The sequence below is a fragment of the Vitis vinifera genome, chromosome 18 (assembly GCF_030704535.1).
Source record: "Vitis vinifera cultivar Pinot Noir 40024 chromosome 18, ASM3070453v1".
NCBI classification, from domain to species: domain Eukaryota; kingdom Viridiplantae; phylum Streptophyta; class Magnoliopsida; order Vitales; family Vitaceae; genus Vitis; species Vitis vinifera.
In genome coordinates this window covers 24,230,645-24,253,875 of record NC_081822.1, presented here as the reverse complement: position 1 = coordinate 24,253,875, position 23,231 = coordinate 24,230,645, and the positions used below count along the sequence as shown (strand labels likewise).

The 23,231-nt window shown below is 35.5% G+C and overlaps 2 protein-coding genes and 1 long non-coding RNA gene across 4 annotated transcripts; 2 read left to right on the top strand and 1 right to left on the bottom strand.

Annotated features, from left to right (window-relative positions):
• Positions 1-2,415: 2,415 nt before the first annotated feature.
• On the top strand, positions 2,416-6,040 carry LOC100241901 (trihelix transcription factor DF1). Its single transcript, XM_002266159.4, has 2 exons — positions 2,416-3,549; positions 4,105-6,040. Exons 1-2 carry the CDS (start codon positions 3,266-3,268, stop codon positions 5,549-5,551), a joined length of 1,731 nt encoding a protein of 576 aa, XP_002266195.1. The 5' UTR covers positions 2,416-3,265; the 3' UTR covers positions 5,552-6,040.
• Positions 6,041-14,520: 8,480 nt separating this feature from the next.
• Positions 14,521-17,378, top strand: LOC100247036 (auxin-induced protein 5NG4-like). Of its 2 annotated transcripts, XM_002266112.4 has the most exons (7): positions 14,521-15,037; positions 15,156-15,218; positions 15,376-15,492; positions 15,584-15,833; positions 15,924-16,082; positions 16,616-16,767; positions 17,011-17,378. In XM_002266112.4, the coding sequence occupies exons 1-7, from the start codon at positions 14,835-14,837 to the stop codon at positions 17,150-17,152; spliced, it is 1,086 nt and encodes a 361-aa protein (XP_002266148.1). In that variant the 5' UTR covers positions 14,521-14,834; the 3' UTR covers positions 17,153-17,378. The 2 variants fall into 2 exon arrangements, with proteins under 2 accessions (XP_002266148.1, XP_010665126.1); XM_010666824.3 differs by lacking the exon at positions 16,616-16,767 and having other exon boundaries at positions 14,767-15,037.
• On the bottom strand, positions 15,253-22,508 carry LOC104882677 (uncharacterized). The gene is made up of 2 exons (XR_788367.3): positions 22,147-22,508; positions 15,253-16,116 (listed from the first exon to the last, which is right to left on the bottom strand). It is a non-coding gene; the product is annotated as an uncharacterized LOC104882677 (long non-coding RNA).
• Positions 22,509-23,231: the final 723 nt, after the last annotated feature.

The following is a 23,231-nucleotide window of genomic DNA, read 5'->3' as shown; positions in this document are numbered from 1 at the left end:
CTATTTTTTATTTTTAAGAATATAAAATAGAAAATAGTTTTTATTTATCGTGTTTTCTATTCTGTGTTTTTTTTTTAATATAAAAAATTATTCTTAAAAATAGTTTCTAAACAAGTACTTACTATTATTTTTTATTTTTATATTAAAAAATCTTAGGTTTAAATTTGTGTTTTTTACTAATTATACGTAATAATTCTTATTATTATTGGATTTCATCCATATAATTGTTCTAATTTTATGAAATAACTTTTATCTTATCATTATTTCTTTTAATAAACGAGGACTTGCATGTAATAAAAAGCAATTAATAATTATCAATTATTTAGAAAAATTAAAATCCCATCATCATTTTTCCAAGTGAGAAAGTGATAAAAATGACCCCAAAAAAATTAATATTGCAATTAATAATTGAAAATAAATGATAAATTGCTAAATGCTTATCATGTTTAAAATGCTAAATTCATTTTTTTTTAATATTGGTGAAGGGGTACCCAAAAAAAAAAAAATTATCATCACTGCCACTAATTACAAATTTACGACCCAATAATGGGGGTAATGACTTGCCCTGTACCGCAGGCCACCGGATCAAAACTCATATTTAAGAGAGAGAGAGAGAGAGAGAGAGAGAGAGAGAGAGAGAGAGAGAGAGAGAGAGAGAGAGAGAGAGAGAGAGAGAGAGAGAGAGAGAGAGAGAGAGAGAGAGAGAGAGAGAGAGAGAGTTCTACGGTTCTACCCATGAGTGGTGGTGGGCATAGTGGCAAGGCATCTATCTCTCCAGCGAAGCACACACATTTTTGTAGACATAAAACCAATTCTATTCTTACTTTTGTTTTTTTTTTTTTTTCTAATTTTTTTTTTAATTTCTTAGTTCTTTGTATGACAAGCAAAATAACATATACAAAATGTGACTAGTCTTATCATCATCAATTACGTACCATTCACCTCTTCATAATAAAAAATTAAAAAAAATTAAAATTAAAAATTAAAAAACTTATGCCCCTTTGATGGTTGCCTAACTTACATATTACCTCTCTCTCCCCCTCTCCCCTTCTTCCCTCATTCCTAATATTCCCAACATACCCTTTTTCTTTTCTTGGCAAATTCCACTCCCCCTTTTTCTTCTCTTCTTCTTCCTTTACCAAAACACCCTTGTGCCTGCATGATTCTTCATGTTCTCTTGTTTTTTTATTTTTAGTTTTCCCCACCTAATGATGCAATACTTTCATATATATATATATATATATATATATATATATATATATATATATATATATATAATAAAGTTAATTTTGGATGATTTGTGCATTTAATGTCTTATTGATTGATGGGTCCCCATGTGTTACTAATTTTTTATTGTCAATAATTGAGTTCATTTCTCCCTTCTTTTCTTTTCTTTTTTTTTTTTAATGGCTGAAGCTCTTATCCATCTCCCTAGTCTCCTTAGTCTCCTTCCCCACACTTTGCGTTTGACCTAAGATACCTCCCTCTACCTCAAGGTTATCATATATATAAATATTGCAAGTAACTACCATATGTTTCTTTTTCTTTTTTCTTTATCAAAAACTATTAAAAATTTCAAATAAAAGATGGCAACCGACTAACTTTGGTTCAATGATAAGTATAATTTCTTATATCATATATAGAAAAAAAGTTTTTATCACTATATATGTATGGACTCGTTTTAATATTGTAAATACGCGTTTTAGAATCGTAAAAACCCTTTAAATTAACAACGAATAATATCTATATAATTAGATGACGATCGGATGCAAACCATTACAAATGATATCAGAATTGAGAAAAATGATGTTAAAGTCAACTATTACAAATGGTATTAAAGTTATGGATTATGGTATTAGAGCTTATCCCCAAACCCGACATGGAGGTTTGTTTCATCTCATGAAGGAGTGTCTATATGAAGGGTATGAAAGTTTGTTTAACCCTATGAAAAGGCGTCTACAAGGGGGTTTATACAATTGTAAATTTCTTTTAACCTTATAAACACATTTTAAAATCGAAAAATAATATTTACATGATTGGATACGAGTTATTATAATAAGAATCGATCATTATAATAAAAGTCATATCAATCAGACTCGATAAAATAAATGTATAGACAATATCTACGTGGTTTGATATGAATCGTTACAATAAAAGTTATATCAATTGAACTTAACAAAATAAATGTTACATTTGGCATATGGAGGTGTTGAAAATAAAATCAACAAAATTTGAGAGGCACACGATAACCCAAGAAGCCACCACGGCGAATGGTCCCCAGAGCCCAAATTTTTTATGGCCGGAAATAAGATCATAGCCATGGAAATATGAATAACATTTATGAGGGTAGGTCACAACCTAACTATATTGGACACTATTTATTTCAATTCATAAATAGCTTTGCCTAATAACATGACCTTCATCCAACAGGGTTTAATTGGAGAAAGGGGGGCATGGATCCCACACTTTCTACGGTCATTTTACGGCGAATTTTCTTTCACAATTATGATAACCTTGTCAAACTAGCAAACCAATCGTCGCCATCCATGAGCCATCCCCGTAGGCCCGTCTGGCCCGTCGTGGCGGTGCCACCACCACATTTCACCAGCAAGTTGCAGCAAAAACCCAAAACCAAAATCAATCTCATTAATATTTATTTTTATACCATGGGTATTTTGGGCACACAAAAAATGAAGAATCTGATATAATAATTAAGCCAATCTAACAAAAATAGTGGCAGGGGTGGAAGAGTAAATTCGCAGGCAAGGCAACGGCCACAGAAATCCAAAACGCACCCAAAAGCAAAGCTGACCTACATGGGCCGGCCTTTAACTATATTTAGCTGGACAGACAAAAACCAACTTATTATCACCATCGTCGCTATCTGCAGCTGTTCTTGCTCATCTTCGATTTCCAATTACTACATTTTAAAAAAAAAAAATTATTTTATTTTTTTCTTATGCTATTTTTATTATTACTGTGACAGCCCAAGTGACGCTTATTGTTGTTGAAAAAGTACTACTCAAGATTCCACAGCTAAAAGAGAAGAATTTTTTTTGAGGGGTTGATGGTTTATTTATTTTTATTTTTATTTTTATTTTTTATTTTTTATTTTTTTATTTTTGAGATTGACAGGCAGATCCCACCGAAATAAATTAATAAATTCACCATACAAACATCCTCATAAAACCCTCAGAATTCACCATCTTTTGTTGTTGTTGGTGTATATTTTTTTTTTCAGCTGTAATTGGGCTAAAGGAGTCCTATGCTGGGGGTCTCAGGCCTGTTGGGAAGCTCGGGCGATGGCGCGGCTGCTGCCGTAGAGCATGAAGGTGGTGGCGGAGGGGGTGGTGGGGGTGGGGGAGGTGGATCAAATTCAGGTGGTTACGGGGAGGAGGATAGGGGGAGAGGAGAAGAGGGTGACCGGGGTTCCGCCGGTAACCGGTGGCCGAGACAGGAGACGTTGGCCTTGTTGAAGATAAGGTCTGATATGGATGTTACTTTTCGTGACTCAAGTCTCAAAGGCCCATTATGGGAAGAGGTTTCCAGGTACTGAATTTTGCCTCTTTTTTTTTTTCTATGTTTTTTTTGTTTGGTTGGATGGGAATTTCAGCTGTTTGGGTTGTTGGGTGGAGATCTGTGAATCAGTTTTCAGTGAATTTTGTGTCTCTGATTCGAGGGGTAGTGTTTTGTTGTTCATCTCGAGGGAATTCAGCTTCAAGTGAGTGTTGGATTCCTGGCTTTTGGCTTCTTTTCTAGCATTTCTTTCCAGAGTTGGAAGAAAGCTGAATTGATCTCCTGGGAATTGGGTTTCCATAATTCCATCTTCAATTATCAGTTCCCAATCCATCTTGTAAATTCCAAATCAACAGAAAATGAATTCACATGAGGTGGTGTTCTTCCATCCATGTAAAAGCTGTCTGCATATTCTGATTTTCTGGGCCTCCTGCCTCGTCTTTCCCTGGTTTTCTTAGGTTTTCTTGTGGGAATTCTTGATACAGTTGAATTATATTTTATGTATCAATGGTTTTAGCTTTTGTTTTATTGGTTGATTTGAGATGAGATAGAAACGAAAACGGAGTGTTCTTCAACTGTTATTATCAGGAAACTGGCGGAGCTTGGCTATCATCGAAGCGCCAAGAAATGCAAGGAAAAATTCGAGAACGTCTTCAAGTACCACAGGAGAACCAAAGAAGGCCGAGCCTCCAAGGCCGACGGCAAAACTTATCGGTTTTTCGATCAGTTGGAAGCTTTGGAAACTCAACCCTCACTTGCCTCCCTCCCCCACTCTAAACCTCCAGCTCCGGCAGTGCTTGCCGCCACAATGCCGCTGGCTAACCTTCCAACCACTCTCCCTGAAATCACTGTTCCATCAACATTACCCAACCCTACAAATTCCACAGCAAACCCTACAATTCCCACCATCCCTTCCCCGACGCCACCCACGAGCCGGCATCCTCCACACAACAATGTTCCCACCGCCCATCCAGCCATGGCCGCCAATTTCCTCTCCAATTCCACCTCTTCCTCAACCTCCTCCGACGAAGAATTGGAGAGACGGGGTAAGAGAAAGAGGAAGTGGAAGGCCTTCTTCCAGAGGCTAATGAAGGATGTGATCGAGAGGCAAGAGGAGCTGCAGAAGAGATTCTTGGAAGCCATAGAGAAGCGAGAGCACGACCGAATGGTCCGTGAAGAAGCTTGGAAAATGCAGGAAATGGCGAGAATGAATAGAGAGCACGAGCTTTTAGTCCAGGAGAGATCAATAGCCGCCGCCAAAGACGCAGCGGTCATTGCATTCCTGCAGAAAATATCCGAGCAGCAAAACCCGGTGCAACTGCAAGACAGTACCCCGCCACTGCCGCAGCCCCAGGCGGGACCGCCACAACCGCCGCCACCGCAGCCTCAGCTGCAGCTGGTGAAGGTTTTGGAACCGAGGAAGATGGACAACGGAGGAGGAGCCGAGAATTTAGTTCCAACAAGCTCATCCCGATGGCCGAAAGCCGAAGTCCAAGCCCTGATTCGGCTCCGAACCAGCTTGGATGTCAAGTATCAGGAAAACGGACCCAAAGGGCCCTTATGGGAGGAGATCTCGGCGGGCATGAGAAAGCTGGGATACAACCGGAACGCCAAAAGATGCAAAGAGAAATGGGAGAACATCAACAAGTACTTCAAGAAAGTGAAGGAAAGCAACAAGAAAAGACCAGAAGATTCCAAGACGTGTCCATATTTCCACCAGCTTGAAGCGCTGTACAAAGAGAAGAACAAGATGGAGATAAACTCATTCAATCCCAGTTACCCCCTCTTGAAACCCGAAAACCCTATGGTCCCCATAATGGTGCAGCCAGAGCAACAATGGCCTCTACACCCCGAGATGAACAGATCGGAATCGGGAATGGAGGACATGGAAAGCGAAAACAACATGGAGCAGAACCAGGAGGACGACGAAGACGACGGAGAAGAAGAGCAAGAAGGAGATGAGGACGACGAAGATGATGGAGGTGGCTATGAGATAGTAACAAACAAAACATCTTCGATGGGCACGGCTGAGTGAGACAATACAGAGAAACCTTTTTTTTTTCTTTTTTTTTTCTTTATTTCTTTCTCTTTTTTTTAACTTATTTTTGTTGATGAGAGAGTTTGGCACTTGACTGGGAGAGCTGTGGCAAATGGCAATGGAAGTGGGTCAGATCGCAGAAGTTGTCGGAGAGAGGATGAGTGGGTCAGATTCCGGCTGGCAAGATGGGGTTGCAGCAAAAACTTCAAAAAAAAAAATTTATACTTCAGGGAGGAGGATGGAAAAAAAAACAAACACATGGGTTGTAGCCTATAGTGGGATTATATGTTTTTTTTTATAATTTATTTATTATTTTCTAAATAAATAATCTGAGAGGGGGAGGGCTGAAGGGGGTGGTTCCACAGAATAAAATATAGAGATCAGTGTTGTATTTTTCTGCATTTGATGGGGTGTAAATGTGAGCAATGGTTCAGTTCTGGGTCAATGATAACAATTAAGAAACTAGTTTCAGTACTTTTTCATCAATTTTGAGATTTTTTTTTTTTTTTTTTTTTTTTTTTTTTTTTTTGGTGTGTGTTATAGTAATGGCCTAATGGGTGAGGGGGCTGAAATGGGGGAGATGAAAGAACCATAACAGCTTAAAATGAAGGGGACAATGAGCAAAGCTCACTGGAACACCCACAACATGCCAACTTCACATGAATGAAAGCCTCCACATTGGACCCCACCCTCAAGGAATCTTCTTGGGTTTTTTAATTGAATTCACTTCCCTTCCCATTCAGTCTTCTCATTCTACCTCACTTTATAGATATAATTTTTTATTTTTTTTATTGTGTTATAAAAAATAATTTTAAAATATTTTGTGTCGTATATAAGTATAATAATTTGTGAATTAAAAGTTATTCTCAAAAACCGTTTTCAAAAATATTGTCAATCAGAAGCTAACATGTTGTCTTAATTTTCTCCGGGTCCATGTTATTATTATATTCATTGTGTAATAATATTTTCAAATGTCAAAATCTAGTAATAAAATTCAAAATTAACTTCATTTGAGAAAATTAAATTGTGGGCTTCTTTACATAAATGAAAAAAAAAATATGGTTAGAGTGAGAAAAGAAAATGGGGGTAGCTTTTAGGAGTCCAATCCCATAATAATAGCATATATTGATTATGTAATCTAATGTTTCCCAATGTGTTGACTTTCCACATAACCATGGTATTGATTGTAGTAGATCAATCATTCCATCATTGATTAAAAAGTTATAGAAGACACCTTATGGGTGTTGGGCACGGCATTAGAATTCAATCTCAAAGTGAGCATTTCTCCATCACCATGGTCCATTTTCTTTGACTTGTGCATGCTCTATGATTTTGTCCAGTTTGTGGGAAGTCTCCAAATATTGTCCATTAAACATGGGGTCCACATATTGAGTGGTCATGATCTGTTGATGGAGAATAGATATTCTGTTACACAGTTACAGTATAAGACATTAGAAACCTCCTGTTCACGTCATCTTCACTCCCAAAATTCTATCCATCCATCCATCTTCATATCTCTCTCCTCTTTGCTTGAACTTATCACCTTCTGGGAATGGTGAAATTCTATTTTCACTTCCTGGGTCTTGCTGCTTTCATTCTGACTGAGTTCATGGGTTGGATGGGAGAGTTTGGAGTCTTTGGACCCCATTGCCCACACCACAAGACATAAATTAGATTTATATTATATAATCTTTTGAGTTTAAGCTTATGGATGGGACTCACATATGGAGGCCTGAGACCAGGCTTTAAGGGGAGGAGTGGGACAAATCAGGAAAGTCAAAGGAGGGAGAGAACTCCAAAGAGAGGCCTTTTGAGCTATAAATCTTTTAATTTAATGCTCAAAACAAATACCAATTTAAGATCTTTTAGCAAGTTTGAAGATGATGGGTTTGTTTGGACTGAAGGGGTTCAAGTACTGTTGAAGATGAGTTAATGTACAGAATGATGAAAAGGCCAAAATTTATGAATGACAATGGAAGATTTTATTGGATGAATTTATCGTAGGTGTGAGATGGATAATGTTGGCCAAATTCTAGGGTAGTTATTGATGCATTTAACTGTTATTTACTTGTTTTTAGCATATTATATTTTCACTATTATTTCCTTTTTAAAGGAATATTTAAGAAGGGTAATGTGTAAATAAATTAGGTTAAATAGTTTTTGCATGCGGATGTTCAGCCTTTTGCATTTTGCCACTTTCAAATTCAAAATTCAATAATTTGCCCTTTAAATTCATTGCAGAATGTTTAAAGGTGGTTTTTTTTTTAACTTTTTTTTATTCAAAGTAATTTGTTTCCAAATTTTAAATTGTTTATTTTTCTATCTTTTTATGATTTGTTATAAATTTTTTACTAAATAAAAAAAAATCAATTTAATACTTAACACTATTAAACATTATTTAATTTGAAATTCTATTTACAATTAAGTAAAAAAAAAAACACTACCTTACTATTTTCTTTTTCTTTTTTTTTTCTAGAATATGATGATATTATAACTATAAAATGAAGATTAAAACCTAAAATATGAAGGTATAACAATCATTTACATATAAAGCATATGAATATCTTGTAATGAAAATAATTAAATAAATATTATAAAAATTGTGAAATGATGGTTTTTTTTTAATCAATTTGGATAGGCAAATTCTTGACTTTAAATAAAAAATAAATAGTGTTGTAATAATCATCCATACAACATTTGGAGTGATGTATACCCTACCTCACACTCTATTGAAAAAACTATTTCACGGTCTCACCAAATAAGAATTCTCTTTCGTCCAGGAGCACAATCATAGGCATCACCCGAAAAGTGAGCTTCAGACAGGAAAGCCATGGTCATGGCCTAAAATTGGAATCCCTAAAACAAAAATCGGAGTTGGGACTTGATCTGTTGTAGGCGTTGCTGAAGCCCGAGCTACAAATATCATGTTGCTAATCTTTCTTGGATTTTCTTGTTCACAAAAATTAGGTATTTGACAAAATTTAAGAAACACTTTTAAAAATATAAAAAATCATTTATAGTGTTGGTAATTCCTAAAAATACTTTTGAGTAAAAAAGCTCTTAAACACGCACGTAATCATCATAGATTTTATTACCCATTTTAATTATGATATTTATAATAAGAATAGTTGTATTGATTTTCTTTTTTTTAAAAAAAGCTATTTTTAAAATCATGTCCAAACTTTGTCACGAGGATCATAAAAATATCATTTAGAAATACTTTTTTTATTTAACCAAACCCAAAATAAATAAATAAAACAAAGAATACAAATCCTATTACCTCCACACACAAATCCAAGAGTCAAGACATGCTAGGTCATATTTTTATCATACAAAATCAGGTAGCAAACCTTTTTGGAACTAAAAATATTGCCTACTTTTGATAACCTGATTAATTTACATGATAATTCGTTAAATAATTATGGTGATGAGGACCTTATGCAAAATTTTATATCATTAGAGGATGTGGGGCAATACTCCAAAGATATTCCTAGTGTCCAAGTTTCAACTAGAAAAATGTATTTATTTATTAGGAGAGGAGTGTCATGTTCATTCACAAATTTAAATTCCCATTACCATTCTCGTAGGAAAAAAATTTGGGTTACTTCTAAAGATGGTCAAAAATCCCGATTTGATTGTTTTATTGGTAATTTTTTGTCTCAAATCATGAATAAAACTACAAATATGAAAACTCTGCTAGTTTTCAATGATTTTTCGTAATATAAGAGTTTTGACTTTTATTTTCATACAAAGAAAATCAAAAACTTAAAAAAAAAAAAAAAAAAAAAAAAAACCTTTTTCCATAAAACTTTTTTCCCAAAAAAAACTATTTTATAAAAAAAATATATTTAGAGTAGGAGAGATATAGTTTTTAAGAGACCGTTTAACAATGATTTTAAAAAGTGTTTTTAATTTTTTTAAACACTTGAAAATTTGTATCATTGAAATATTTGAAAGATTAAAAATGTTTTTTAAAATCATTGTGAAACACACTCTCAGTAGTTATAAAACTCAAATTGATCCTTACTTTTTAAATTATTGGGTTAGCCGAGTCGAGTCAAGTTAGGTTAGGTCAATCCATCTAGCCACGCAAGCCCATTTTCAACAATAATATTCAAGATTTTTTTTAATTATTTTTCGGTGAATTTATTAATAGTAAAAATAAGATAATACCAGGGTTGATGAGGTTCAAAGGTTTGAATGGAACCAAGAAATGGTGTCCAAGCAAGGGAAAGATGTGTCTACAAGTTAGGTTGAGATTCTATTGTTTGTCAAAATCTTCCACATCTTCTATAATAATAATAATAAAACCTCTCCAATGAAAACAACTACTTCCCTTTGGAACCTCACCAAATCATTGGCATCTCCATGGATTAAAAATATATCACCATTTTTAATTTAACAATCTCAATCAAATCTTTGAATGGTACAATATCTATTAGAAAAAAAAATTACTCTAATTAGATGACCAAAAATCATACTCAATTTCGTGCACTCAACGAATCCCTTGACTTAAAGGCAAATGCATATGTTTGACTAAATACTATTCTTTAAGCTAATTCTATCTTATTAATAAACCACCACAAATTACTTGTGACCCATATTTTAATTTTTCTTCCTTTTATTTTATTTTTGTTTTCTTGTCTTCGATTGCAAATTACAAGGCATTCTATTTACGACGTATTTATGAGCTTATAAATGAGGATGATTAGATCGACTCGACATACATTATCAGCGTATAGGGAAAAGAATAGTTTTACATTCCATTCCCTTTTTCTTTTCTTCTAAATTGATCACATGGTTGCTATCTTTGGATCGAGGATATGCTCATTGTTTCACGAGGACAAACAAACTTTTCTGGGTAAATTTTCCAATCACTTCCCTCTATTGGGAGTGACGTGATCTGAAATCGACTAGGGAGGGAGAAAAAAGATGAGGGGAAGAAGGCATTTTTCGTTACGTATAACTTATGTGCTAGAATAGCTTTTGGATGTGTGCTACATCTACCATTCTTTATAGGCCTTTCTTCGGCTTTTATGAAAGAAACTACAAGTGGGCTTGTGTACTATCAACCCAGCGCAAGCCCATGAAATTGGCAGTCATGAATTTTCCAATTTTGTGGTCCATGAAGTGGGCATTCCTCATTCAATTGAGTCCGCCGTGTATGAATGGCTTTTAAGTTTTAAGAACTGGAATTCAGCGTTGTCTTGGTGGGTCTTGTCGATCAACGCCCTAACCAATCAGGCCCTATTCATTGCTGATTCACTATGAAGTAAATGATCTTCTTAAAGGAGCAGCAGGACCGGACCACGGCAAGGGTAGGGGCTGGGAACTAGGGGCAAAATAAACTATTGGCCAGCCAACAACATTTATGTAGGTCCAGGTGCATGCACATGTATCAAACTCAAATTTGCCGTAAATCATGCTGCAGCAGTTGATCATCTAAGCATTGAACTACTCGGGTGTTGGGACTACAGCGTCACTGGGACCTGTTAGAATGTGTAAATTTTTCTGGGATTTTGCTGAGAAAAAGCTTGACGATAAGGCAATGATGGTGCAGGGGAAAGAAAGTCAAGATCGATATACGCCTTTTTGGAGTGGCTGCAAACATATCAAGACATCCACAATACTGAAAAGAGACATGAGATTATTCATCTACAGTTTTCATGATTCATTCTTGAAATTTTGGGTACCTAATTATTAATAAGAGTGATGAATGCTAGATTTCAACCAAAAAGAATACCATTTGCGACTCTTGTCAGCTTATGTGATGACGTAACAATCAACTTTTAGATATTATCTACTTTGAATCCGATAAATCTTCACGATTTTAAAACATGTTTACATGGTTAAGAGAAACTCATATCACAATCATGATTGTGATATTCCACATCAGATAAGGAAAAAAGTTTTTGACACTACATATGCATGTGTGAGTGCCCATCAAACCTAAAAACGTAGAAGGAATGAACCATAGAAATAAATGGGTCATTGCAAATTATATCAAAGTCAATTTCCAACCCCTGTGAACCTTTATTTGTTTGGCCCTTCAAAGGGTGTCATGTATTTGACCGACAATCCTGTAGAACACAATGAGAATGTCATGTTTGCATGTTCCTTTCCCTTACGATATGATAATGACACCCTTGTAGATTTTCATTTGGTTAAAACATGAAGTATCTCTTCCCCAAAAGCATACAAATGACTGAGGTTTTTATAACCAACCACAGGCTACAGTATAAGGTAACACTATGCATGGTGATCCCACAAATAAGCTGACAGCCACATTTCACAGCAATGTGACACTCTTGCAAAACACTCTATGAGGTCGTTATAAAACTCCTGTGGTTTTCCAGGAACACGTGCTCATTTCCAGGAAAAAGATCCTTGACAGAGACAGGACCTTGATCAAGCTCAGGCAAAAGAGAAAAGGCTGAGTAAACATACATGTGTAGATATTTGAATTCATGTAAACAGCAGAGGAGCATTACCAGTGTGACTTCATACTCATTAATAGGAATGCCAAAGGTGAGTGGTGAGTTGAACATGTGTGTATATATCATTGTAAGTTGCATGATTGCAAATGGAGTGATGGGTCAAGTGTGACTTCCATAACGGCGAAAAGAAGGATTGCACATGGAGTGATGGATCAAGAGTTACTTCCATAACAGTGAAAGAAAAGGAGCATATGTGAGTTCTGGTTTCACTTCTACAGTGCCAACCACAACAGGAGCAAAACAAGGGGAAAGGACAACAAACCAGCAACACAATGTATAGTATTAACTAAGATTGGCACCCTAAAAGCTTGACACATGGGTCCTGCATGGAGGACCATACAGATCCTCTGCTCTCTTCAACCCCCCCACCCCCCGCCCCGGCCACTTCTTCTTCCTCTTAATTCATGCTAATTGAAGTTTGGAACATCCTGATGTATTTTCAGCTTAATTGAATGGTTCCAAAGACTCAACCCAAAGCTGATCTAAAGAATCGTTTATCATGTTCAGCTTGGCCTAATTCTTATTTCTCTGTTCTTTCTCCTACATGGACAGTATGATTAGTTGACCTAGTTATAAACAAACAAAGATCCCCTTGCAATTTCTGATCCCATTTAGGGTATTTCATTCAGTTTTCTTAATAATTTTTTTCAGTTTATTAAATATTAAAACAAATACAAATATTTATAATAATGCATATCAAACTTGAGAATTAGGTTGGTATGTATTCAAACCTAATCCTAACTCAACCTTGATGCTGGTTCACACAGGCTCAAACTTGACTCAAACTCAAGTTTGAGATATCTTAGAAGGGTGATGTTACATCATTCAAACAGACTACACCAATAGACAATTTATAGAACCAACCTTTGATTCTGCAAAAATAATTTCATTTACAACTGAGGAAGATGATTCCTATGATCAAATAAAAAAATTAATCATATTTTCACACGAGACTTTTGAAAAACAAAAGTGAAAATAGAGCAGCCCAATTCCAGTGTCCTCTCGAACAGAGGAAATGTGAAGAAATGGTAGGACCCAAGTGGGTGTATGATTGGAAAGTAAGGGAGACACCGCATGGCTTAGCATTTAAAGCTAAGCTTGTACTGGTCAGGTTCAATATTGGCCCCCATGTGGTTGTTCTTATGAAGCTGCTCTGTTGCATCCAAGCAAGCACATGTTAATTTTGCAAAGATAGCCCAAAAATAGAAAGCTCCAAAGCCCCATTTTCACTCATGATCTGTTTCATTGACAAGATGCAGTGCTGCAACAGTATCCTGAACCACCAAGAAGATGTAGAACTGATGACTAAGACTGGGATAGTATGTATACTTATGGGACATGAGGATTACTAGTAACTTAATCAACTAACAAGGTTGCCTTATGGTTTTGGTCACCTTACATATTATGAATCACACTGTGTCACCAGAAAAGAATTCTCATTACAAGTACAACTAAGAAAAATCATGGCAGACTCTTACAATGCATATCGCATCAATTCTTCAAGTGTAGAAGCAGACAAAACAGATGAATAGGTACCCGATTAAAGATAATAAAAACCCAAAATTCTAATATCATGCTAGACTAGAAAGATAAAAAAACAACAGAAGACACTAAAAATCAGAGCTCTTATACTATGTTAAACCATGACAAATAATATTACTCATCCTAAATGCTTAACTTAGTATTGTAAAACATGTTAGTATTTTCAAGCTTGAAGGGGGATGCTAAGATTGCTTTTTCACTTCTTTACCTAAAGTTAATATTTCGTTATCCCTATAAACTTGAAGCTGATCCTAAGCATGCTTTAAGAGATATCCTTTTTGACAAATTTCCCTTTCACTCTGAACTTTTTCTTAAGGGGGGGAAGCATGCCCTACAACTATGGCCATAAAGCAAAGTTTGATCACCATGACTGTGTTAGCAAACTCCAAAAATTTTTTGTTCAAATTGACATATCCTTGCCACAAAAGTATCAAGCACAGAGATCTGTACCAAATGAATCCATCTCCATCTCACTTTCAACTATGATGGAATGTTTTACCACAAGTGATTCCATTCAGCTGACATCTCATATTAGTGCACACCCACTCAACCATATACCTTAGTGGTTTTCACTAGAACCAGAAATCATGCAAATATAAATTACGGATTCAATCATTTCATCCTCAGAGAAGTTGCACTTTTGACAATGTCTTCAACATTGCTCTCAGTTAGCCATGTTACAAAACAGTCTCACATTGGATTTAAAATGCTAACCAAATGCCCCTCTTAGTGCTTCAAGGTATTTCTAATTGGTGGTGATCCAAATTATCATGCGTGTATTAGTGCTCATGACCGAATTAGTGCTCATGGCTTATAGCCCCTATGCTGATAATGACATCTTTGGTTGCGATAAATGCAGGTTCGAAGTTGGTATGAGGGGATGGTCTATATTAGCACAGTTAATTGAAGCACTTGTTTCAATACCAAACTGAACATTGCCAGAAGACTATTTCCACCTTGTTGCCTTTAAGCTGTACAAAGTAGGGAAGAATCTGAAACTATTGGTCCTTTATGCCTTTTTTGAGGGACATGGTACAAGTGGTTGATATTACTGGATTTTCCATTGAGGAAGGGAGCTAAAAGGAATTCACCCCAGGACCACATTCCAGGCTAAATCAATAGGAAAAAGACACCATAAGTGTCCATGCAGGGGAGTGTTGAGTAGAACCCTAGGCTTCTCTATAAATTGAAGAGCTTCTCAATCTCAATATACTCTCAAAAGAGGCCAAAGATAGTGCAACATGAAGGGTTTAGTTGGCCATGTGATGGCTATGGAGAACCATAGGCCTTATGTTGCAATGCTCTTCATACAGTTTGTGTATGCAGGCATGGCCTTGTTCTCTAAGGCTGCAATTGCAAAAGGAATGAACCCTTATGTGTTTGTGGTTTATCGACAAGCTTGTGCCTCACTTGCCTTAGCTCCATTTGCTTTCTTCTTGGAGAGGTTGACTCAAACTCACTATATATACCTGACTCTGTTTTTCTCTGTCTTTCCTGCCCATATGCTCAAATAATGTTTTCTCTTTTTAAATTTTTGGATTTTTTTTCCCTTGAATCTGCAGGAAGAAAGATGCTCCCCTGTCTTACAGTACACTCTGCAAGATCTTCTTGGTTTCACTATGTGGGTGAGTAATTGGCTTAATTTTGATGCTATTTCCATGACTCAATTTCATATAAACCATTTCATAGATAAGTGAACAAATAATAAAAAAAATTAACAAACTTAATCTCTAAATATAAAATCCATACTAACAATCCCTCATATATATGAAAAATCTGCAGGCTGACCCTGAGTTTAAATCTCTATTATGTGGCAATTGGTTTCACCTCTGCAACATTTGCTGCGGCCACCACCAACACAATCCCTGCCATTACCTTTATCATGGCTGTTTTCATAGGGTAAATGAGAAGCTTTCCAAGTAAATATCAGTGTAAGGATTGATTTGCTATTACCTTCATTTTAAATAAAAAAGGGCTCTGAATATTTCAGGATGGAGAGCATTCCCATGAAACATTTCCATGGAATAGCCAAGGTGCTTGGTTCTGTTGTGGGTGTTTCTGGGGCTATGGTGTTTGCTTTTGTCAAGGGTCCTCCTCTGAAGTTCATGGACTGGTATCCAGAAATCAAGAAGGGAATTTCAGACTCGTCTGTAGAGCAAAACTCCAAAGGAGAGTGGATAAAAGGCTCCCTGATGATGCTTGCAGCCAACACAGCCTGGTCTCTCTGGCTTATTTTACAGGTTAATTCCTAGAACTTCTCCATTATTTCAGAAATTCTTGCTCGATCTGTTACACACAAAATGGATTTTTAGCTATTCTTGTTTCTATAGGGTCCAATTATCAAGCAGTATCCAGCAAAACTACGCCTCACTACTCTTCAGTGCTTCTTTAGCTGCATACAGTCAGTGGTTCTGGCTGCTGTGGTGGAGAGGAACCCATCATCATGGAAGCTAGCATGGGATCTTAATCTTCTTTCCATCGCCTATTGTGTACGTGTCTTCATCCATTAAGTAAAGCTGATATCTGCATATAACATAGAAACAAAATCAAAATGGATCATAAGATTCAGAAATTCCATTTCCTTGAGTTCAATCCAAAATAAACTGCATCTTCTTCCTAGAATTGTAAACCTTCATGTAGCTACTTTTACAATCCTTTATCCCCGACCCCAACAAAAAAGAAAATAAAAAATAAAAATAGAATAAAATCAACTTATCCCAATGGCCATGTGATCATTAGCTAAAGAAGATAATTTTACCCCCACTAGTGGAAGATCACTCCCTCCATATATCGATGCATTTCACTCCCAAGTGATTGGAGAAATGACTAGTCTAAATCCATCATTGTCATGCTAATCATGTTCCATAATACATAGATGAATATGCTGCTCCTGTTACATCAGAATCAACCATGACTAGAGCATAAGCACATGCATCTATATACTTAAATAAGCATGCATGTGCATGACGATACATAGATGCATATAGACATTTTGCTTCTAATAGACAAGTGAAAATGGCAGGGCATTGTTGTCACTGGGATTACTTATTGGTTGCAAGTTTGGACTATAGAGAAGAAAGGACCCGTCTTCACATCCATGTTCACTCCATTGGCACTAATCATAACAGCTGTCTTCTCAGCATTCTTATGGAAGGAGACCCTTTACTGGGGAAGGTTCATAACCTAAACTTTCTTCTAAAACAAACTATAAGAAGCATTTGCTTCCTAGGTTTTACCAGAGAAAAAAAGAGAGAGTTACATGACATATTATCAAATGTATCAAAGAATGAATTCAAAGGATCATGTGGAAAAACAAAACATTTTGCTTCATGACTCTCTGGAACATTATCCAGTTGTAATAGCATCTGACAACCAAGTACTGACAATAGATTCATTTCTCTTAACTCTTTGTGGCAGTGTTGGTGGGGCAGTATTGCTAGTGGTGGGGCTCTACAGCGTTTTGTGGGGGAAGAACAGAGAAGATGGGAAAAGTGTAACAAATGAACAAAGACAAGAATCAAAAGAAGAAATCGTGTTGGAGTGCATTACACATCACTGACATATAGGGTTGGAATTGTAGCAGATGCTATAATAATGGATAGTACCACTATAAGGGATTGTATAAATTCTGCATTCCATTTTTCTTTTTATTTTTAGTTTCTTCTTAGTTTGTACTTTTCAGGTAAAAAAACTATCTGTATATAGATAATATTTGTGAAACCATTCTTGAGCAGATGCAAAAATTAAATGGTAGAAGTGCATTGAAGGAATATCTTAGAACTGCTGATTACTATTTCGCAAATAGTTTCTTATAAATAAAAAGATAATGAAATTCACCAGTCTTCCAGGGAAAACATTATAATTTTTTCATAAACCTTCAAATAATTTCAGCTCCCATGTCACGCTAGGATTTTTGCCAGATGAAGTTTTGCTAGTGAGAAGCATGTGGTTTAAAGGGCAGGGCAGGGCAGATACAACAGGTGCAAGAAGACCATAGTACACTTATTGCCACCACTTTACACTTTTCATATTGGAACATTACAACACACCACCCAGACCCCTACCACACCACCTCTTATCTGTTTGGACCTTTGTGCCCTAAATTTTATTTATAAGGTTATTATGGAGTATAGAGTCCTAAAATATCCAAACAAACTTTCAATATAAATGTAATTCCACTGAAGCTGTTAGCTTTATCACAGATGAAGCTTTTCTGGATTACAACAGAAATTTGGGATTGAATCCATCTTCCTTAAAGTTGAGGAATTTACAAACATGCTATCATAACATGTCTACAACTTTGGATGAAAAATGGTGTAATCCATGTAGACATCAAAAAAAATTTAGTAGATTAAATTACCACTAAATTTGTCTTCAAAATTGTAATTTTGTGGTTCAACAAACTTTGGGCTCATTGGGCACATGGCATGCAACTTGGAAGGTAACACATGGCAAAATTTGGAAGACTATGAAATTAGGTCTTCTAATCAAAAGAGAATTAAAAAATAAATATTCTCTTATTGATAAGTTTCAAAAAAAAAAAGGGAAACAAATCTCCAACCAAAAAAAAGATGATAAAAGAAATAGTAAATATTATCTTTTTGGCAAAAAACAAAAAAAAAAAAACTTTTGAAAAAAGAGAAAAATTGCTAAATTTAAGGAACCAAATTCCTTGAATTAAGCAACCAAATATCGGGACTTCAAAATTCAACTCCATATCTTCACCTATAAATAAAGGTGACTTCCTTTAAGAAATGGAAAAAAAAAAAAATCAAAATCAGCAAAACAGGATCAAGAAAACGAGATCCGCAAAACGACTTCACACGGGAAAAGAGGCTTCACAAAGAAAGAAAAGGCTTCATAAAATCTCCTTACAAGTTTGATAAATGGCAGAAGTGTTAGACACGTGTTCTTCGTCATTCAACAAGTTCATTCGGGAAAAAGTCACTCTACACCCTCAATTGATCTTCAAATCCAAGCAAACACTTTCATCATCGTTTGTCGAATTGTGATCAAAACGAAAGAATCAAAGAGAAAATATTATTTTGTAAAGAATATTATAATTGATATTGTACCCCACAATTAATTAATTTTAAATACAAATTTTTGTTCGCATCATTTTTCTTATTGTTTTGCAGGACTTTCACGAAATTTGTGTGTACAATCCCATCTAAATGGATATCTTTTCCTTAAGGTAGTGCAATGACCATGCTGTCGGAACTTTCCTTGCAATTCACCACTTAAAGAGCCAAGGAATTAACTTAACCCGGAATTGGCTCACATTGATTTGGCCATGGACATATCTCTAGTCCTTGTCAAAGAGCATCATGTGTTGTCTCACATGTAGGAGATGCTAAAATGATAACTTTGCATGCAAAAAAATTCTAGCGATCATGTGAAAATTAATGGATGAATGATTAAATGAGTAGCCAGCAATATGGTTTTGCCATACAATATCAACTGCATGCAAATTTATCTCTGTCATCATCCAAACCGCTTTAACAGCAAACTTATGACCTTATGGATCACATTTAGATGTGACAAAATGCCTTAGCTTGTGTAGGGAAAAATGAGTTTTATATTTTCATTCAATCCAAGGCAGTTCCCAAGCACTGCCATACAACTTAGCTTGACATCAGACCATAACAAGTGCTTGGAGTGACACTCTTTATTGTCAACACTGAAAGATAATATGAAGAGAAAGTTGAGCTAGCAAAAGGAATAAGCTTGAAGAACTAAAGAACTGGATTAACAAATAGTGCTAATGTATGACCTTTTGCAGTCAATGGGAAACAGTGCCAAGTGGGTTTATAGTGACTGTCAAAAGTAGAACATACGAGTGTTTAGATTTAGCATCTACTGAAGAGATGGAGTCACAGAAGAAAAGAGCTATGAAGCAGAAGTGTTAAAGAGATGATAGAGCATATAGTGTTTTCCTCTTTGTTATAGGCGATAAGCAAGTGTTGTTTGGAAGCATGTTTTTCAATACAACAATTGGATTCTGCACATCCATTTAGAAAATTCTTTGAACTGAATCTAATCCACTTACAATTCAAAAAGTATGTCTTACAGTAACTAGACCTGACCTAGTGTCTATTTTTTGAGCATGTGCCCCTCATTTTTTAAAGATTAGAAAAAACAGTTATGACATGTAGTCAAATGCTCAGAACACTGTCTGTTCTATTGTCACCCATATTTTTTTCAACAGTATACAGTAAGGAACACACTTTACTTCATAATGGAGGAGCTGCATTGCCAAGGATCGAAGGATAAATCAGCTAGATCATTATAATAATTAACTAATAGCAATGTAATTGTGCAGAAATTACATTCCCATCACATGAGAAGAATATGCTTCACAAAGATGCCAAACAAATGAACATCAGAAGAATGGAAGAAAATGTCATCACGTAATGGTTCCACTTAAATCAACCATGGAAATCTGATAACAACACTGAAAACAAGGTGTGATAAACAATTAACCATAAAAAGGAGCAAAGATCAGAAGGAAGTCATGGTGTAATCCCAATACAGAAGTGTCAGAAAATTGAATAGGCTCACTGCATCACCACCGCCAACAAGACATTCTTCAAATCCTTTGTTAAAAAAAACTGACTCATTCAATTTCTAAAGGACATCCAAACATCTCAATACAGAATGCAACATACATAAACACAACAAAACTGTTTTTTCCCATAGGTCACTGAACAAATCAAAACCTCTATCCCTCCACTCCACGACAAACTTCCCTTTTATAGGTGACTTAACAAAGCAAAACCTGTATCCCTCACCATTAAGGGCAAGACATACAAATCCTCCAGCATTCAAAATATATAGCCGTTTAATTTCAGCAATTATGGGCATTACCTAAAAGACAAGTAATATGAACTCACCAATTCATATCAGACTAGACATGTAAACACCAGATTAGTTCTAAGATAGTTAGATCCTAACCCTAAAACTGAAACCAATCCCCAAGAACACAAGATTATCTATGACGAACATTTAGATTTCTAACAAAGTTGAAAAGTGATGAGATACGCATAAAGTGGCTTAATGCAAATGACCGTCAACTTTCAGCACACTCATGGTAGTGAAACATGGGAATAATACTATCTATGATCCCATCAATATATCGTCCTGTACTTATTTTTCCTTTAGTTTCTTTTTGCACACATCCAATTTTTTCTACACAAGGCAGAATGAAAGAAACTTACAATGGTAAGCCAGACAGAATCCCTACCCTCTACTTCCAATACAGAATCCAATAAGGAATTGCAAAGCATGCACTTGGGTGAATAGAACTCAATAACCATAGCATATTCTTCCTTACCAGTGCAGAAGCCAGTGCTTTATGCTCCATCTCTCCCTCTTCTTCAGGAACCAACATCCTTTCTTTTTTCCATCTTGAAACTACTACTTTGACGTATTTCAACATCCAATTGGAAGGGTTCTTATAGGACAGGTATGAGGATTTTGAAATTCAGTTGGAATTTGAGAGTGAGTGATCCAAAATTTGTTGAGATTTTAATGCCCAAGGAGCTTCAAGGATGAAAATGTCACAATTTTGGTGAACGTCTCAAAGCCATTTTAAGCAACACAAAGGATCTTTTGGGAGCAGAACCATGTTCTTCTCGGATTATTGTTTCCTAGCTTGGATTGAACAACCCTAGATCTGGGGTATGCAAATAAGGGAGGACAGAGCAAGGCTGATACAGATGGTTCATTGGGTATGCAAAGTTCATACATATCGTCATTGCAAGAAAAAATAACAAAAATAAAACATGACAAAAAGTACATCCCGGTGTTCAGTCCCATAGAAATTGAAGATAAAACAAAATAGATAAATGAATATCAGATGGCTCAAACTCAAACCTAAGAGACACAAAGCAAACAGGCAAATCAACCCAATGATACAAATCTCTATTAAGCACTGATTAACACAGGAAACAACCACAGTTTTTTCTAGTTTGTGTCATTTGATTTCAGGACCCACATAACGTTCATAAACCCTAACCTAATTCAAGACTACTCTTGATTGTTGATTCTCAACATTACAAACAAAAACATAAAGAAAAATGCAACAGAAGTTTTATATGGAGGGATGAAGAATATCATCCAAATTACACCCTTTTGCCCAAATATAAACTGCACCCAAATCCTTCCAATTCCTTTCCATCACTAATTTCCCCCCACCCCCAAACAGCAGAATTCAAATTGCTTTTAAGTAGCAACAATTTTCCCTCTCCCCACAAACTCCTTCATTTCCACAAACATTCTTACAAATGCATTTTAAATCACAAGAAACTACTTATAAATGTGTATTCATTCCCGTAAGCAACCAATCAAACAATGTAATCAACATAACATATGAATATACATTAGAAAACTTAGAAAGTAAATCCATACAATCAAAATCACAAATTCAAAACAACATGTAATTGCAGAATAGGCTAAACCCGTCATTTATGGGGCAGAAAATTTCACTTAAACATATTCAATTTCCAAAATTTTCTAATAAAAAAAAAGTGAAATAAGTGTGCTTGAGAGTACCTTGGGCATCCATTTTCCATTTGCAGAAAACCCACAAGGGTTTTGATCATTTTTGTTGTACACATCAAACAATTGGCTGCAGACTCACCAGTTCCAAGTTTGTGTAGTCTATTGGGTGAAATGGGTGTTGGTTTATGGGTGGGCACTGAAGCCCGACCCAGCCCAACATTTTATGGGCCTTCCTTTTGCACTTCGCATTCTAAACCTACTAACTCCTCACGATTTAAAACATACCTATCTAATTAATAATTTTTTCTCATACACTATCAGAAAGACAGAAACTTCTTTTCCTATGCAATATGAAATATAGGATTTTCTCAAGCCAGACGTGGCATAATATTTGATCTCCTTTTATTTCCCATTCTGCAGTCCACTCTCCACCTTCCTTCCTGCCTGATTGGGTTAGGTGTCATCTTGTGTTTGTATTTGTTTGAGGCAAAGTCAAAGACTAGGATGGTTGCCCAAACATTTTTCTAGTTATAAACTAAGTAATTTTTTGATGGGGGAGGTGGAAAAATGATGTCAATGGTGTGGTTTTGCCCTTTAACAAGCAGACAAGTGGATCCTAGCCTGTTATTTTGAGACCCTATGACTTCATTCACCCTGTATTACTTTTAATTCTCTATTCATTTTCATCATTTCATGGGATCTTTCATATCTACTAGCTTACCTAACAAGCAAAAGAAGGAAAACCAGCATACAGGAAAGCCAAGGAACCTAAGAGATGGTGCATTGCATGTTGAAAATCATTTAGGTGGATTCCAATTTTTTTACCAATTTCAAAAAGTGGGATTTCATTTTGGTTTATTTGATGAAAGTGCCCTGGTACTCAGGCATGAGATGGTGTCACGTTATTGTCTTTCTTAAGGGATTTTTTTATATTTATGCGGGTTTTTAAATAAAATATCTATAAGAAGTAGTAGATGTATTTTAAAAATTATGATATTAATTGAAATATTAATATGAAAATTGTCTTTTGAAAATATGACTTTCATATAATTACAATATATAAAGTTGTTTTAAAAAAAAATGATTTGATATGAATTGCAGAATTTAAAGATATTTTTTTGAAATAAAACTTTAAA